At 35.8% G+C, this 18,646-nt stretch overlaps 2 protein-coding genes across 2 annotated transcripts; one reads left to right on the forward strand and one right to left on the reverse strand.

Annotated features, from left to right (window-relative positions):
* Positions 1-3,020: 3,020 nt before the first annotated feature.
* On the forward strand, positions 3,021-7,842 carry LOC113513354 (VWFA and cache domain-containing protein CG16868). The gene has a single exon (XM_026897347.3). The coding sequence runs from the start codon at positions 3,222-3,224 to the stop codon at positions 6,801-6,803; it is 3,582 nt and encodes a 1,193-aa protein (XP_026753148.2). The 5' UTR covers positions 3,021-3,221; the 3' UTR covers positions 6,804-7,842.
* A 3,019-nt stretch (positions 7,843-10,861) lies between these two features.
* LOC113511392 (la-related protein 7) lies at positions 10,862-17,857 on the reverse strand. Its single transcript, XM_052898794.1, has 9 exons — positions 17,358-17,857; positions 16,472-16,639; positions 15,340-15,636; positions 14,755-14,784; positions 13,822-14,161; positions 12,898-13,016; positions 11,909-12,001; positions 11,227-11,349; positions 10,862-11,088 (listed from the first exon to the last, which is right to left on the reverse strand). The coding sequence occupies exons 1-9, from the start codon at positions 17,667-17,669 to the stop codon at positions 10,990-10,992; spliced, it is 1,581 nt and encodes a 526-aa protein (XP_052754754.1). The 5' UTR covers positions 17,670-17,857; the 3' UTR covers positions 10,862-10,989.
* Positions 17,858-18,646: the final 789 nt, after the last annotated feature.

The following is an 18,646-nucleotide window of genomic DNA, read 5'->3' on the forward strand; positions in this document are numbered from 1 at the left end:
TATTATTTATATTATTACACGATTGTAAAATTGCGTTGAAAACCATTCCGTCATCTTCTCGTTGTCACGAGAAAACAGACCAATTTGCTCCTAAAAAGCCGGCAACACATATGCAATTTTTTGATGTGGCGGGTGCACATGGACGGCGGTAATCACTTGCCATCAGGTGAACCGCATGCCCGTTTGCCCCTTTGTGTTATTAAAAAAACACATCAATTTTAAAATGTCCGTTTCGGGTTCTTGTATTTATTTATAACGTCGATTGGTATGTTAATTATAGACATTGATTGTATTTAGACTAAGGACCCGTTATATCTAATTACCATTGCCCTCTAAATAGGTAGTTATGAAATATTAATTTCAAATTATCAAGACATCGAATTATTAAAATTAATAGGTTGGTAACCATTTGCCCTTTAAGACAATAACATGAAATTTTGTTTCATGTTTCATGGACACCATCACAGAATGTAAGTACAAATATTTAGTAGATAATATATATAACTTAAGTTTACCGTGTGGTCTCGGCATAGAATAGGCCATCCCTTCCATTCCCGTGAGTGTCGTAAGTGGCGACTAAGGGAGGGCAACGGATGGGAAGCAGCGTCCCTCTTAAAACATTTTCTAAGCCTAACTGCGATTGCCAATCGGCTTACCAAGCGTGTCAACTACTTGCAAACCCCCTTAAGGGGGAGGATTATGGTCAGCAGTGGGCAGCTGATATGATGATGATAAGTTAAAGAATCGATGTAGCCCGAAGAGTAAGCAAGTTGAAGTAACACTGGCAATTTAACTACAAGAACCGACAACCGATAGGGAAGAAAGATTTATGAGTTGCGACTCTGTTCAGGCAAAAATAGTGGAGCACGACCTCCCACTAGGTAGTGCAGACGATCTCTAAAACATTGCAGAAATCACTGGACGCAGGTGGTTCAAATTTTTTCCATATAACTGTCTATGGGTAAATGCGCTAGGTGGGCATGCCCACCTTAGAATAGTTTGGTGCCCACCCCAGAATGCGAGCAAAGCTTTATAAAGACACATCTAAAAATATAATGCGCTATTTTAAGAGGCTAGGCTCCCCATGGAAAATAATCTTAAATAAACCCATGATGATGAAGATAGATCACGAGTAAAAGCATGGGATACAGCTAGTCTAAATCTAAACTAATATTATAAATAGGAAAGATTTTTGTTTGTAATAGATAAATACATACATTAAAAAAAATAATTAAAAAAATTCTTTCATTCGTAGAAAGTTACATTATCAACAAGTAACATGGACCGTTTTATCTAATTTACCTTTTTACTGTCTACTCGTGCAAAGTTGGGATTGGTCGCTAGTATACAAGAATGCTTATACTCATGCATTAGTAAAATTAAGCAAAGGTATATTAAAAACCATGGCCATTTTCGAGCCTATTTAAAAAGTTCACTCCTATTGATACCTTTGTTAAGCAAGGCCAAGGCCGTACCTTGTAATGGAAATTAAAAAGCCTATGTGATACTAGTTCGCAAATGATTTATTGGTAAGCATTATTATTACTACTTGTACTTACCTGGAAGGGAGACAAAATTGTTAGTAATGGGGACAAGCAACCCCATTTCTAGCAATATACGTACGTACTTTCACGCGGTTGTCTCTGCAAATCATCACGGTTAATTCTACTTGAATTTATCGACATAGTGATAGGACATAGACTAACTGACCTGCTTTCATCCTCATCTATCATCTCTTACTGTGCTCCGACCATTCCACTATCACCCATTAAAAATAGTATCTGATTGTTTTATTGGATGAACATGGATTGGTTGCTATCGGTATACGCTAGCGGGGCACCAGTGAGAGATGATAAGTATCGTCAATTCATCATAGGTCACTAGTTCAAACTAGGACCAATAATCATAGGTCAGTTAGCCCATCATGATGAATTCGATAAGAATCAACCACGATGGTTTCTAGGAAAACCGCGTGGAGGTAAACCTGATTGGTTATATTGCTAGTTATATTGGAGCTGTTATATTCCTAATACTAATCCGTTCCCCCCAATAATATCCTATTAGGTCGACCTTCATGCGATTCTTTTTGGAATCCTTAATTTTTGTTAAATTCATACATTGGGTCAACTGACCTCTTTGGGGGGTGGGGGGGGGGGGGTTATTGTTGGCAATGAAGTTTGACAGCCCCATTGCTAGCAATATGCCCTACTAGGTCGACATCCACGTGGTTACCTCTGGAAACCATCGTGAACAATTCTTGTTGAATTCGTCACGATGGGCTAATTGCCTGCTTCATCTCTCACCTATCATCCTTCACTGGTGCCACAACAGTGTATACTGATAGCGCAGGTGGGGTTACCATTCCATTATCACCCATTAAAAAAACTGACCTCCTTCCATCCTCATCCCTTCATTGTTTAGTGGTGAGCCGTCAGTACGTACCAATGGCGCTATTTGTATTCCATTATATACATAGTACATACGAGTATTTTTTTTAATGGGTGATAATGAAATGGTCACCCCGCCTGCGCTAACGGTATACGCTGGCGGGGCATCAGTGAGAGATGATAGGTAACGATGAAAGCAGGTCAGTTAGCCCATCGTAAGGAATTCCATTAGAATTAACCACGATGGTTTCCAGAGAGAACCACATGGAGGTCGACCCTACTCTTACATTTTTACTTATCATCCCTCACTGGTGCATCGCCGGTGTATACCGATAGCGCAGGCGGGATTACCATTCCATTAAAAAAAAGTCTTGCGTCTATATTCATGAAATATACAAAAAAATACACTGATAAGAAATTGAGTATCTTAGTAGGTAATACAAAGATAAAAATAAATTATTGACAAGAAAATTTTTAAATAATTCTACATCAACAATTTTACTTTTAAAGAGGTTTTTAATTTTTGTTAATTTCAACATCAACATCATGTATTCATGATGATATTTAAAATAATTAAAACAAATATGTATTAACTAAACGCATTCCGCCATTTTTTATTGAAACAAACACAGTCTGACAGCTAAACGTCACTTTGGCTTTGGCTAGTTCAGCTAGTTCATAAGTTTTGTTATTGTTTTTAGCTAAAATATAGTTTTAGAAGAAATTCTTAGACATAAAAAACATGGAAACTATGCTAAGTACTTATATTAAATATATCTGCGAACAGCAAAACGTGTGATCATCTGTGAATTTATTCAAGATAATGCCGACACCATGGAGTATCTGTCGCTGTTGTTGTTGATTACAAGTTTTGGGATTACTAAAATTGTTGCTCAAAATGATAACTGTACCAGAACTAACATCCGTGGGGACTACAAGCTGTGTCTACGTAAACTATCGGAATCATTGTCGACAAAATTTAACGAGATTGTTGTCAACGAACTCGGCAGCGAGTACACAGCACATTTCGAAATAAGGTCAGCGCATAAAACAAACCACTATCAATTCTCAGATAATGACACATTGTCTATTATTGCCGATAAGTTGAGCTACAAGATTTCTACTGCGGCAAACATACTTCAAGATATCATGAAAAATGTTACCAGTAGTAACAACACTCCGTCCTACACGCATCCATGTCCATTCAACTCTATTCGTAAGTCAGTGTTTATTAAAAGTTCTAATATGTACAATAATTTGCCCGTTGTGGACACTACATCCAAGATAAGTAGTAGGTTTAAGGATTTAAAAGTTAAGAGACAGTATTTTTTGTCTCATATGGATTATGCAACTGATAAAGACTGTACTACGATGCCCCATTCACATTTGAGGTATTTGTATCATAGTGTTATACATCCAGAGCCAAAACTTGTAGTTTTCATAGTAGACAATAGTATGAAAGCAGATTCTTTACAGCATGCTGTCAGTGTGGCAAAAGAGACAGCGTATGCACTGCAAAGTACTGACTATATAGCATTGAAAATGACTAATACAACTGACTTTGTTAAATTTGAAGATACTTGCAATAATGATGGTGTGTCTGATTTGGGCAATGCTACAGAAAACAACAAACTTTTACTGCGAGAGTACTTGGCAAGTTTAGATAATGCACCATCAAATGTGTCACCACTAGCCATCAGTCAAGAGTTGAATAATCTTTTGACTCTTAAACCTCTGCCTAAAAATAAGTTATTTATTTTTTTAACTGATACAAAAGTATTAAAAAATGAAACATGGCTCAAAATATTTCCATACTCAAATGGTGACAATAATATGAAATTTGCAATAGGATTGATCTATGAGAATCAAGCAGATAGGAATAGTTCATTGGGTATACTACATATTGACAAATGGCACAATCATTCAAACAACCATTCTGTTATGAGAGTGCATATAAATGACAGTGGTGTTATTGGACAAGTAGCATCTGCATTCATTTCATTACTGCCTGGTAACTATCAGAGCATGAAATTAAAAGTTATTGGTCCAATCTGGGAAGCCACAGAAAGAGATTTCATGGTATCACTAGTGATACCAACAATCAATGGAGTTTTAGGTTTGGACCTCTATTGGTCAGATTTAGCTGAAGATATTGTTTACTTCCAAGGTGTGAGTATACAGAAGAGAGCATTTGTTATGGACTTTTCAGGCAAAGTACTCATGCATACGTATTTTCCACGACCTGAAACAGCCTCTGAAAAAATTAAATTTACAAATCTTGAGAATATTGAGACATATGATTTTATATATATAGTAAAGCAAGAAATGTTATCTAATAGTTATGGTAATTACACAGTCCCCAAACATAATTCTACCAAATCTATAATTTATTCATGGAAATGGGTTGAGGATTTGTATATTGTTTGTATTGTGTCTGAAAGTGGAGTATCAAACATTCTCAATAAGACCAACATATATTTTACTAAAAGCAACAAAGAAATATTGTTCCATAGATTAGATTTATTTCCCCCAAAAACTGGTAAAATTTGTAGACATTTTAAACAGATTGCAACTATAGACCAGGGAACAGTATATTTGAGCCCATCTAGTTTTCAGTCACCATTCACTTATCTCTATGATATGGGTGATGGTCAGGAAGCAGTCACGTACATGCAGAATTATTTAGCTTATTTAAAAAGTTTGGCTTATGGTTTGCTTTCAAACCCAGGATTAAAGAATGAAATTCAGCAGGATGTTGGTTACCTAAATCCTATATTAACATTTTATAAACGTCAGCACTTACATGGGGCTTATTCTAAATATATAGTCCGAAGATATGCTGTCACAGACAGTGGCGTATTGGTTATGTTCCCTGGAACTGTGCTAGAATATGATTACGAACCTGTTAAGAGACCTTGGTACACATATGCAATAGAGCACCCAGGAAAAATTATTTTAACTCCACCAAATTTAGATGTTGGTGGTGCAGGATATGTTGTGAGCATTTCATATGCAGTGAATAGTCCTTCTCAACCAACAAAAGTAGTTGCAATGGATGTAACAATGGGATTCCTTTATAAACTCCTCATTGATAATTTACCTCTATGTGCTATGTCTTATGTGAAATGCTTCATCATGAATAATCGAGGTTACTTAGTGTCCCATCCTGGATTGATGGATCCAAACAGTTCTGGTCCCATAGAACAACAGCATATCACACATAAAGAATCAATGATAGCTATAGATATGTTGAACCATAAAGATTTTGTAATCAAAAGGTTGTGTAATAACTTCTATGATAAAACAATACAAAGGTTTTATGAATTTAATACTTCATTGCCAAATGTGCTCTCTAATGTTGTGTCAGGTGATCATTGTGTTCATTATTATATAGCTGCAATTCCTGGCACAAACGCTTTTATTGGTCTTGTCAACGCATCCTGCAGTGTTGGTGCGTTTTGTCCTTGTAGTATGGTCGATCGTCTCTGCCTTAACTGTAATCGCATGGAACAAACAGAATGTGAATGCCCTTGTGAATGTAGTTCTGAATTATATGAGTGCCCTAATGCCAATGTATCTAGATTCAATCAAGACATACCTCTCTGTGGCATGATGCCAGAAAACAATAATCATAAATCTCACTATTTTCATAACTTTGCAGAAAATTTGAAAACATGCTTTGACTTCCAATGTGAAACTTACTTGACACATTCATCATGCTTGGGTGTGTTAGGTTGTGAATGGTGTCAGGTAGATACTGACGGTCGATCGCCACTTTCAGCTCCGTTTTGCACATCGCAATCGACATGTTTTAATGGTGTTTTGGGTGCTCTAACTCCTTATGGAGAAGGTACATTCGGTCACGTAAATAGAGATGCTTTTGGTAGCTATTCAACCATAGGGCCCATAGCTGGATGTATAGTGACTGTGAGTTTAGTCATAGCTGTTGCCATTTACTGCTATCGACAGAATGTCACTACCGCTAGTTGCCATAATTTATATGTAGATGGTCCAGCCGAGACTTGGCACGATGCCGATGTTCAGATGAGTCATTTACAATCAGAAGATATGCACGACCTGTCTGGCCAGGACAAACTGCTGCCAGCTATGGAAATAGAAGCTCCAATATCGCCATACAGGGTTGTAACAGGGTACAGGCGAGCGCATACGGCCGGCGGCTCAGATCACGGTTATTCCACTATGACACCTCATGAGGATTCTGAGGCGACCGGTTTCTCAGTGAATGATCCAATTGTACTATCAGATGATACAAAGTCTGATGTAAGTTATCCTCTTCCAGCTAAAATTAAGCCTAGATTAATTAAAAGTAGTGACCTAAGTGTAACGGTTCTGCCATGCGGCAAAAATAGTGTTATAGCCCCGGTCACTGTCCATAGACATATGGAAGCATCCTAACGTTTAATTTATTTGCATAAATCTACCTCTTTTGTACATTATAACATTTAATCTGGCGTAGTCCATAATTATGTATACATGATACATTTAATCGTTGTGATATTTATATATTTTTCATAATTTTTTGATATGTTTTGATTAGATACTTAGTGTTTTTCTTGGAAGGTATTAAGAAATACACCCACCCATGTGACTAGACTTATGAGATTAACGATGCTATATTACGTTGCATGTATAGCCTCTACCCAACTTAACCTAAATATGTAATAATTTTAAAAGACGTTCATTTATTGTTTTTAAAACTGTTCTTGTGGAAGTAATTATTTCATTTTATTATTAGGTATTAAGTGCAATTTTGTGCACAACTATTTCTTTTGACACTGCATATTCTGGGGCAGAATGTAACTACTGACGATCACCTGGATAAACTCTGGCATTTTTTTACGTCGGAGGACGTGGCTAATACAACGCCCCCCTAAGATCCTGCACCTGGATGCCCTGTACCCCTGAAATCTTAATAAAGATGGGCTTTTTTAAGACAGAAGTCAACTTTGCCAATACTATATGAGCCTTTTATTTCAAATAATCTAGCCTATTAAATTTTACATTCTTAGCACATTTATTAAATTCGACTGAGTATATGAAATGAATGATTCACATGATAAAGTGACTATTTTAACTACTTTTTTTTTACCTTTAAGACATGAGCCCAATTTATTTTGAATTTAGAAAATTTGCCTTAGTTTTTATAAATTGATATATTAGATTAAATGGATCTTACATTTACATTTAAGCAATAAAAATCTTCAAAAACTTTATATAGTTACAATGGTGGGTGACTTTAATATGATATAAATTTAGGTTATTGATTTACATCACAATATTATTAACTTAATTATGGTGCTCTTTTTTTTGTGAATGTTCATTTTTCAACAATTTTACATGTTATTTTGTCATAAATAAATTTTAATACAATTTATGACATACCTATTTGTATTAAGGTATTTCTCTTATAACAAGATATGTTGTTTATATATTTTGTCATAAAAGTTTTTTAAAAATTTTATTTTACAATTATTCAGGTATCAATTTTATTTAGTACTCCCCCTGTGACATAATGCACTTGTGCCAACGCCGTTTCCACTGTGAGAAGGCTCCTTGAAAGTCCTCTGGTTGTCGGTTTCTCAGCTGCCCCGTCGTAGCTTTTTTATCTCATTTATGTCCCCCAAATGCCGCCCCCGAAGTACCAATTTGGTTTTTGGGAACTCGAATAGGGGGGTGTTCGGTCACCGTAATGGAATTTTTATAACAAGATGATTGTCGTTGCCCCTCTGTTTATATATTTAATACAATGTACTCGAAAAAAACAATATTGTCTTGACATAGATTTTCTTGATTTTTTTGTTTAAATTATAAATGTTTGCTCCATAAGATTCAATATAAGCACTCAATAAATGAGAGGGGTGTAACTTTTTTAAACAAATGACTTACAAGTACTTATAATAGCAGTATTTTAAATTATAAATGTTTATAAGATACAATATAAATAATTGAGAGTGTAACTTTTTTTATGGATACATAATATAATAATATAAGAACAATTATTCCTACTTTATTTACAAATGTGCTAAAATTTCAACTAAGACTCCAAAACTAGCTTCTGTATCTGTGTATAATATGTAATGAAGAAGGACATAAATAATTTATGAATATAAATACAGCACAGAAAAAAAGGTTGTCGTAATAATATACAGGTTTCTAGTATAAGCTATGTTTTTATATTTGTACTTTATGTATTAGATTGTAAGAAAAATGCATTTTTGATAAATAATGTGCCAGTGCCTCCTGTATTGTTAAGTTACTTATTTTAAAAACGTATTTTTAAGACTGATTTCTATGTTGCATTTATTTGATGTAATAAATTTCATTTTTAAAGAAAAATTGTATTATTAAGATCTTCCTTCGAAGGCAGGGGAGACTGGAATTGTTAGTAATGGGGTCGCATAGCACCATTGCTAGCAATATAGCATATCAGGTCGACCTCCACGTGGTTCCGCCTAAAATCAACATGATTAATTCTTGTGAAATTCGTCACAATAGGCAAACTGATCTGCTTATATCCTTGCCTATTATATCTCATTGATGCACTGCCAACGTATACTGATATATACAGCGTAAAGTGCAAATGGGGTTACCATTTTATTCTAATTTTTACCATTACTTCGAAAACACAAGGTAGGTACTACGTACCATAGATTCAAGATAGGTAATTTATGGTAGGAACTAAGGAATCTTTGTGTTAGTACTCGGATCTCAACTGATCAAGAAAATTGGTATCACTAAAAAACTTTTAATCAAAATCCTGCAGTGAAAGTGTAATAAATAAAATGCAATTTTAAAACGTAATATTTTATTATTTTTACTTAAACTACTAATTCACAGTTCTATATTGACAATTCTGAGTACAGTGATATTGTGATGTTTATCAACTTTATATCGGGAAAGTATATAAAACGGGCAAAATGATAGTTTTTGATTTAACAGACTTCGTAAAGTACAAAACTTACTATTTATTCATCATGAAGTGTCGATATAACGATAGAATTTCTTTGGACCACAAAGTTGCTTTTAAACCTTTACGATACAACAATACAATTTTTTCGAATATTGTTCGTGCGACAGTTACCGACTACTACCATGTGGCTGATCAGTTGATTAAAAATATTTAAATGAATGAATAAATTTATTTTCTTACATTTTCTTCTTAAAATTTGGTATAAAGTTTATAGTATAAATACAGTAACGTGGCCGAAAATTAGTCGACTCCGACTGACGGCAAGTGCCATATAACTTGCTTATACGCTGGCAGTTTGCCGGGGCCTCCCGTCATGGGGTCTCACCCGGCAGGCGAAGACCGCACAGAGCGAGCCGATTGCCACTTCCAGGGTTTACCCCGGATTGCCGGAAGATATTTTCCACACAAAGATCTGCGCATGGTTATGCGCGGTGGCGACACAACTCGAGAGGAGTAAACAGCCCTGGACGAGTCCCCCCCCCCTTTGGGGGATTGTGAGAAGACAAGCGAGAGAAAACTAGTCATTCGCGGTCTGGTAACAAAACAGTCAACACTAGACTCCGAACAGCGATCGATTCATTGATCGATGCTACATTTAGAGGTGACGCATGTGTCGCAACATGAGCGTAGACGTAATAACGGTCAAAGATTGTTGGCTAACAGGCAGGATAATGGAACCTCCACTAATAGTAATCAATTTTTAGTATAAAATTTTAGCTTACACTAATGATAGTGGGATTAAACGAAATAATTTTAATTAACTGGGCGACAGGTGATATGGAATTCTACAAAGTAACAACAATTTCAGTAAATTATATACAACCACGTGATCTGCACGCAATATTAAGAGCGTTCATAACTTTTGCTTACTCAAGTGTGGCAACGTCGCAATTATTTGCCATTTTTTAAAAATCAATTAACATTTTTAATGTTTCGTTTACATTTGTGATCGATTATTTATAGTGTTCTGATAGCGAATTAAAATGTTAATAATAGAATACATCACATATAAATTTACCACTAAAACATTGCTACATTTAAAAAAGATGAACACTTTTTTGTTATCTAAATCTAAATTTACAGTAAGTTTAATAATTACATAGATAGATAAATAATTTATTTGCATTATTTCTAGCTTACACTAGCTGAAAACTTTTGAAATCATTAATCAGAAAAATTGTAAAATGTTTTTGAAAATAAACAGGTAAATGCGACGTCACCACACTTAAAGAATATATGATATGAACGCTGAAAGATATAAACGCTTCAAAAACGTGGATAAGTCGTCGAAGCGTATGTGCGTGTGCGTGGGCTGCGGGGCGGCGGGCTGCGCGGGCGCCGGCGCGGCGCGCGCGGAGTGGCGGCCCCGCGGACGAGCGCTAGTAGCGGGGCGGAGGTCACTCGTCGTCGAAGCGTATGTGCGTGTGCGTGGGCTGCGGGGCGGCGGGCTGCGCGGGCGCCGGCGCGGCGCGCGCGGGCGGAGGTCACTCGTCGTCGAAGCGTATGTGCGTGTGCGTGGGCTGCGGGGCGGCGGGCTGCGCGGGCGCCGGCGCGGCGCGCGCGGCCAGGCGCTGGCGGCCCCGCGGACGAGCGCTAGTAGCGGGGCGGAGGTCACTCGTCGTCGAAGCGTATGTGCGTGTGCGTGGGCTGCGGGGCGGCGGGCTGCGCGGGCGCCGGCGCGGCGCGCGCGGCCAGGCGCGCGGACGAGCGCTAGTACCACTCGTCGTCGAAGCCGTGTGCGTGGGCTGCGGGGCGGCGGGCTCCGGCGCGGCGCGCGCGGAGGCGCTGGCGGCCCCGCGGAGCGCAGCGGGGCGGAGGTCACTCGCGCTGCGCGGGCGCCGGCGCGGCGCGCGCGGCCAGGCGCTGGCGGCCCCGCGGCCGCCGCCAGCCGCGCCCGCCCTCCGCCCGCGACCACTGCTCCTCCTCCTCCGCGCCCGACAGCGCACGCGCGTTGCTCGAGTTCGCACAGTACTGCGCACAGGTTTAATCTTGTTTAGCATTACGTCCCTTTGCTGGGGGGAAAGGGATTGTTAGTAATGAGGTCAAATGACCCCATTGCTAGCAATATACCCTATCAAGTCGGCCTCCACGCGGTCTCCCCTGGAAACCATCGTGGTTAATTCTTGCCGAATTCATCAAGGTGGGCCAACTGGCCTGCATTCATTCTCACCTATCATCTTTATACCGATAGATACACCGACGAGGCACCAATGGAAGATTACCGCGGGCGGGACGGGGTACCATTTCATTTTCACCCATTAAACATAATGTTCCTTTGCTAGCAGTATACCCCTGTCAGGTTTACCTTAACGAAGTCTCACTTGGAAACCGTGGTGCTGAATCCCAGGTGCATTCATCACGATGGGCTAACTGACCTGCCTTGTCATTTTCACCAGTCATCCCTCCCTAGGTACCCCGCTAGCGTATACCATTAACGCGAGCGTGGTTACCATTCCATTATCATCCATTACAAAAATATCTTGTGAAAATCTAACAATATAAATAAAAAAATAAATCCAAACACAATTACCTCGTCAGCAGCTTTTGCAGAATCAAATCTAATTATAACTTCAGTTTGTCCTTCTTTTACATCCACATGCATAGCGTGAATGTTGCTTCTTATCTGTAAATTATTATAATTATATTTATAGATTAATTAACACAAATACAGACTAATTATACACACAAATGAAAATAATAACTACTCCAACTCCGTTTCAATGACTGTGAATTCGAATTTAGTAAAGCAATAAAAAAAAAACACAATAGTAACGTTAGCAGATTGTTTACTATTATCTCTGCTATTGTAGTAAAACATTTTACATATGAGTATATTCGATTACTAGCTATTTCCCACGGCTTGCATTGCGATCTTGCACCTTTATACAAAATTTCTGTAATGGCCCAGCATTATAGTTGCACTGGGTTAGCCATATAGGTCGAAGTACTATTTATCGATGGAAAAAAAAGGACAAATGAGGTGCAAAGCAACATAACTTAGTTACTTAGATGGAGCAACAACCTCAGATGTGTTGTAGGGAGTCAATGGATGTGGGGTTTTTTTTAATGGGTGAAGATGGAATAGTAACCCCATCTACGCTATTGGTATAGACTGGCAGGGCACCAGAGAAGGGTGACAGGTGAGTATGAAAGCAGGTCAGTCGGTTCATAGTGACCAATTGAACAAGAATTAGCTACTATGGTTTCCAAGGGGAACCACGTGGAGGTCGACCTGATGTATTGCTAGTAATGAGGCTATTAAATCTCATTACTAACAATCCCTTTCCCCCCAATGGGTGTGGGTAGTCTCTATCTCTGAGGGAGACTTATGTTAAATAGTAGTTAGTGTGGTGCAGGGTGGGCTGTATCCATCCCAGGAAGAAAGCAGACCTCTCAGCTCAAAGATATCTGAGAGCACATATTGGACCATTCTAAGAGGGCAGGCCTTCCCTAAAAAATAATCTTAAATATGCCAACATGAAATAATGGTAATACACAAAATATAATTAATACACTTACAGTTCTTTTAGTGAGTCTCACATCCAAACAGGGTTCAGGAAGAATTTCCTTAACAAAAACACCTGGTATCCTTTCGAACGGCGTTATATTCTTGTTCCTCTCTTCCAGTGTGTTGTTGTCTGAAAACAACAATAGTATTGTTCAAATATATTTTTTCTAACAATTTAATGAAAATGTCAAAATGTTGTAATAAGCATAAAGCTTATAACCATAAAGAGCAGACTTTATCTGTCTCTTATGTCACAATTATATTAAACAGATACTCCTTACTGTTCCCTCCAAAAAGTTTAGAATAATAAATAGGCTTAGTAAAAATACAAAAAAGAAATTACAAGAAAAGGTTATATTGCGAAAACTATGGGTGACCTTATCCTTAATAACAATCTTTTCCAGGTCTACTCATCATCATATTGGTTAACTGTCTACTATTGAATATAAGCCTCCCCCATCAGGACGGGGGGGAGGGGGGGGGGCAACAGCTGGCAGGGGGTTAGACAACTGCTTTTAATTATGTTTTAAGAGGGATAATGCTGCTCATCCTTCGACTATTTAGTTCCCTTAGTTGCCTCTTCCATGTATAGATATTTATACCTTTAGTGTTTTAGAAATACTAATTGCTTAACTACCAAGGACAGAGTTAAGTATTCAAACCCCTAATGACATTTTTAAGTTTGATCAATAAATAGCATTAATTATATTAATTATGGCCGTGTGGTTCAGGCATAGAATACCCTTATAAAACTATAATATTAATATTAGTTAAGAAACTACAGTTATGTTTTTTTTATGAGTAAATTTCATTTCATTTCATTCATCATGAGCGGCTGTGATGCGAGCGCGAGCCTGATTGCGCGCCTCAGTTCTCAGCGTGCATCCATTAATATTTATGTGCTTGTGAAACTTTTAACAATTAAAAGAAATTACCTGGCTCAGCACACACTGAAGGTGCAGCTGGCGCTGGAATGCTCGAGTAGGTATGTTGTTTATTTTGCAGATTTGCTTTCATTTCCTTCATATATTTTCTTTGTAGATTCAAATACTTATTTCTTAGAGCTTTCCACTCGGACTTCGAGAGAACTTGCAGTCCCCATAACGCGCCTTTTGGTGCCTCATTTTTATTTGAACCATTTTTTGCTTTACTCCTCTCTTTGGCTGTACGTTTTTTCACCTTTTTCTGTACTTCTTGATTTTCATCTTTGCCTTCGTCCTGGCTGGTTAGTTCATCTTTAGATTCATTGGCTTGTTCATCTAATGACTTGCTTTCCTACAAAAAACATTTTATTTTAAAAATAAATTATTTATTTAATAGGTGGCGATGGAATAGTATGTCTTGCTTTGCTATAAATTTGTTTGCATACTATGAAATTTTTTCCAAAAGATCAGACCTAAGCTAAACTAGAACTTGATATAATTGAAAGAATTCTGTGTAGAATTTATAACCAATAAAATATTACTTTCCATAAATAAATATTACCAGAGGGAGACTTTGTACAAAAGTCGACCTCTGTCCCATTCGTGTTTCAACCGTGAAGCAGTTGTGTTTGCATATAATTGTACAGAGGAATAACACCTGAGTCCTGAATGTCAGAAACAGTATACTTATTATGTCCATGGTACTGCTCATGTCTATAGGCGACGGTTACTACTTTCCATCAGGTGGGCCGTCAGGTTGTTTGTAATTCTAAGTAATATAAAAAAAAAAAAAAAAAAAAAAAAAAAAAACTTTCGGTCCTAATCAAGTTCATTCTATATATGAAATTTTAGACCAGAAAATTCAGAATTAGATCTCATGGTAGATTCTCATTTACAGCTACACACTTGCAATCTGTTTTAAATAAAATTACAAACAATACTTACAGTTGACATTGATATACTCTTATTTTCTTCCTGAAAACAATATAAAATGTAATTAAATAATTAATTACAATAATAAGTAGGTTTTATAGTTGATATGACTACTTGTCTCTAACATGTATTTTTTTTTTAGTGTCATAGAAAGCTTGTAAAACATTTTCCTTAATTATTAACTGGCTAAAAAGGAAACAATTAGTTACTTATAGATAGATAGATATATAGATAAAAAAAATATAGACATCTTTAGTACACATCTGAAAATACAATTACAACAAAAACACCTTAAAACAGTACAAATATTGATACAAAGTGCTATCAATGGGTATAATTATAACTCTTTATATATAAGTACTTTTTTCACGTGTGTGCCTCAGCAATGCTAAATGATTCATAGCTCAGTGCACAATATTACTCAGAGAGCAAAAAACTGATTTTTAGGTACTACTGTGAGAATGATTCTGAAATTCGAACAAGAGAAAATTAAATTATTGAAATAAAAGGAGCACTGTATCACTTAAATATTTTCCATATTCACAAATATAAGTATGACGAGTGATAATATGTATCATATAAATAAAATAAACTTACACTAGGTGTCACCAATGTCTTCTCACTATCAGATTCATGTTCTAACTTCAATTCAAAGTGTTTATGGAGCTTCCTATCTTTATTCTTCTTGCTTTTCTTCTTTGGTGGCTCATTCTCTTCCTTTTCTTCTTTATTATCAGAAGATACAGCATCTAATGGTTCTTCAACAGAAAACATCTTTATAGATGACAGTTCCTCGGGAGGCATGCATGTGGGCAGCTTACAGCCCATCTTGGTAAATGTACTGATACACTTTTGTGCATCTTCTGGTTTATGAAATTCTATAAAGCCATAACCCTATAAAAAAAATTACATTAAAATAAGTTTTATGTCAAACAAACCTCTTTTGCTTCCTCCACATTCATCAATCTTTCCATGCATGCTCACTAGTTACTTTTAATTAGGTCCTTCAGCATGTCACCTTGTTGGTTGACATACATCTATCTAGGGTAGCCCCTGGTGACATATTCATTTATTCATTCATGCTAAATAAATATCTTTCATAAATATTCTTCTTTCAAAATTGTCAAACCAACCAATAATTTTAATTAAATATGACTATTGTTTGTGCCTTTATTTGTGAATGGATAAATCACTTTTGTAAAATTCTATTAGGACAACTAATTCATATTTATTCACATTTTAGTTTTAATTCATATTTGTGTATTGTACATTAATGTTAAGTAAATCAATCAAATAACAATTAACTTATTTTATACTTAATTGTGTTACATATGTGGGAAGAGACCCAGAAAAAAAAATGGGGGCATTGTGTAGAGGCTTGGGGGGTGATTTGTTGATCTTGAAGTAATAGTAGTTTTTTAAGTAGATGAAAAATTGAGGGTAATAAAAATTATTTAATCTCAAAGTGGGCAGTAGACAAAATAAGTTTGGGAACCCCCGAACTATACCCAAACTACAATTGAGACATCAATTAAAGTTAACAAACAACATTTTTTAATGATATATTATGCGTTTTAGGGAAAAAAAAAATTAGGACTACATACACACACACACACACACCAAACACCTACACTACATTCCAATACCAAAGTTAATATTTAAAATGTAATCCTGAATAGAATTAAGAATCCATTTTATATACTGCAATAATTAATTTCATAATACATACTTTTATTCTTTGTGAATTTTTAAACTTCGGCAAAGAGATATAGGCTACATGACCATAATCAGAAAAAACTCTCTGTAGCCACTCTCTGCTTGCAGTGACTGGTATAGACTCCACATAAACTGTTCTCTGGTCTGCATCATAAGGAAGAACTGGAGTTTGTCTCATAATCTGGAAAAAATAGAAAAAAAAGTATGTTTCTTGTCATTTTGGGTGCTTTATCACATTTACCCCAACAATAATAGTTAAAAGATGTCATGTTTGAAGATATGGGGTGAAAGAGCATAATTGACATTTATAACCATAATTAAAAAAAAAATCTTATATATGTCTATTTATTTCTTTTAGTTTTTTTTTTTTTAACAAGAGCCAATATTGCTATATGTCAGATTAAAAATCAATGTCATTGAAATCAAGTTATCATTACATATAAAGATAGTAATCATGGTTTATTTTTTATTACAGGAAAATGAAATTATAATCACAAGTGTGTTAAAGGTTTACACTGAGAAATTATATGTGAGGATCAAATTAAACCACAAATTCATCAGAAATATATTAAAATGGTTTCTAAGGGACATTGTATGGACCTCAATTTGATAAGAGAATATTGCTAGCAACAGAGCCATGAGTCATAATTATTAATATTTTCATCCAGTCAGAAAGATAGACATCTGGGTGAATTTAAAAAAGTGTGAACTATGTCCAACTACAGTAGACCTTTCAGTTACGCTTTTAACTTTAAGTCCCCAGAAAAACCTATGCCCCCTAAAAATAAACGGAATCATTTTATAAAATACTACCTAGGGATATTAACTTTTTTGAAGACTAAACCAAAAAAGTTCATCAGTTATAAACTGCACTTGCACAAAATCACTGATCTACATACCTTTGTTTTATCATCAGACAATTCAAGTAAAGTGGAGTTCTTCATTGCCTTCACTATATCGTTAACGTCTTGTGTCATCGAACGAATTTTGTTAAATTTGAGAAAAACTTCAACAGGCACATAAGCGTCAGTTTTTATAAGTTCTCCTAAAAATCTATCCTTCGTTAAGTTTGCGTCACTAAAGTAAAATTCCATTTGTTTTAATATGTTCTCATATAATTGTTTCTTGCGGTGTCGTACTCGTTTCCTAGGGCAAGAATCAAGTTTGTTATCGCCGTCGCCGGTTTCTTTAGAAACTTCTAATTCAGACATTATAAAAAAACACTTTTGATCTCAATAAATATAAAGTGTTAATACAGTAAAATGAGCTGTTAATACAGTAGTTGAATAGAGAATTAGTTTATTATTTGTTTAAGTGCACTAAAGAAAAAAAATTATAAAGAATTATTAAAGGTTAATTGATAAGATCCGTTGAATAATAAATAAATGCATGCAGACATTAGGGTTGCCAAATGTGAATTTTGATTTTTACCTAAATATCAAATATTTTTCTTAAAATCGATACGGATTTCAGGATTTTTATTTTTAACCTATCACTAAGTTGTATCGTTTTCACTACGTCTTTTAGACAAAAAAAGATTATTCCTTCTGTTTCTACTTTTTCAATTTATTTTTTCGTTATGTACTTTCAATCATATCTTTTACAGTAATTATGTACCTTATATACCTGTACAGAGTTTTCAAGTGTTTAGTGGTAAAAATTAAATCTTTTATATATATATGTACATATACATTAGTTGTTTTAGTATTATTATTTATAATTTAATAATTTTAGAATGGAAATATGACAGATTAATCAAAATTTATAAAAAAATTACCCTTTTCTAATTCATTTACCGCCAAAATACTAAAAAAAAATTAGAAAAACTAGTACCCAAAAATGAGAAAAAAATACTTAATCTAGCAATACTATCATGGTACTCATGTATACAGCATCCCAAATACAACATCCGTTGCAAGTTTTGATATTTGTTTGACAGTCAGACCGACATTTGCTAGATTGCCAGTATGACTGAAGGCAGATGAATCTTGTACCTATGGCATAGATTAAAGATATTAATAGGCACATAGAACTATACATGATCTTACTAAATGATGATTCTGCATCAATTGACGCTTGTAAGACAAAGATGATACTGGAGCAGCCACAGAGGCATTTCTTTCTAAGCCACATTCGTTGTTATTAAATCTTTTTACTTTTTGAAGGATTTTCTTTAGGATTTTTATTT

The sequence above is a fragment of the Galleria mellonella genome, unplaced genomic scaffold (genome assembly GCF_026898425.1).
Source record: "Galleria mellonella isolate WM207_F2 unplaced genomic scaffold, CSIRO_AGI_GalMel_v1 utg537, whole genome shotgun sequence".
Lineage (NCBI taxonomy): Eukaryota > Metazoa > Arthropoda > Insecta > Lepidoptera > Pyralidae > Galleria > Galleria mellonella.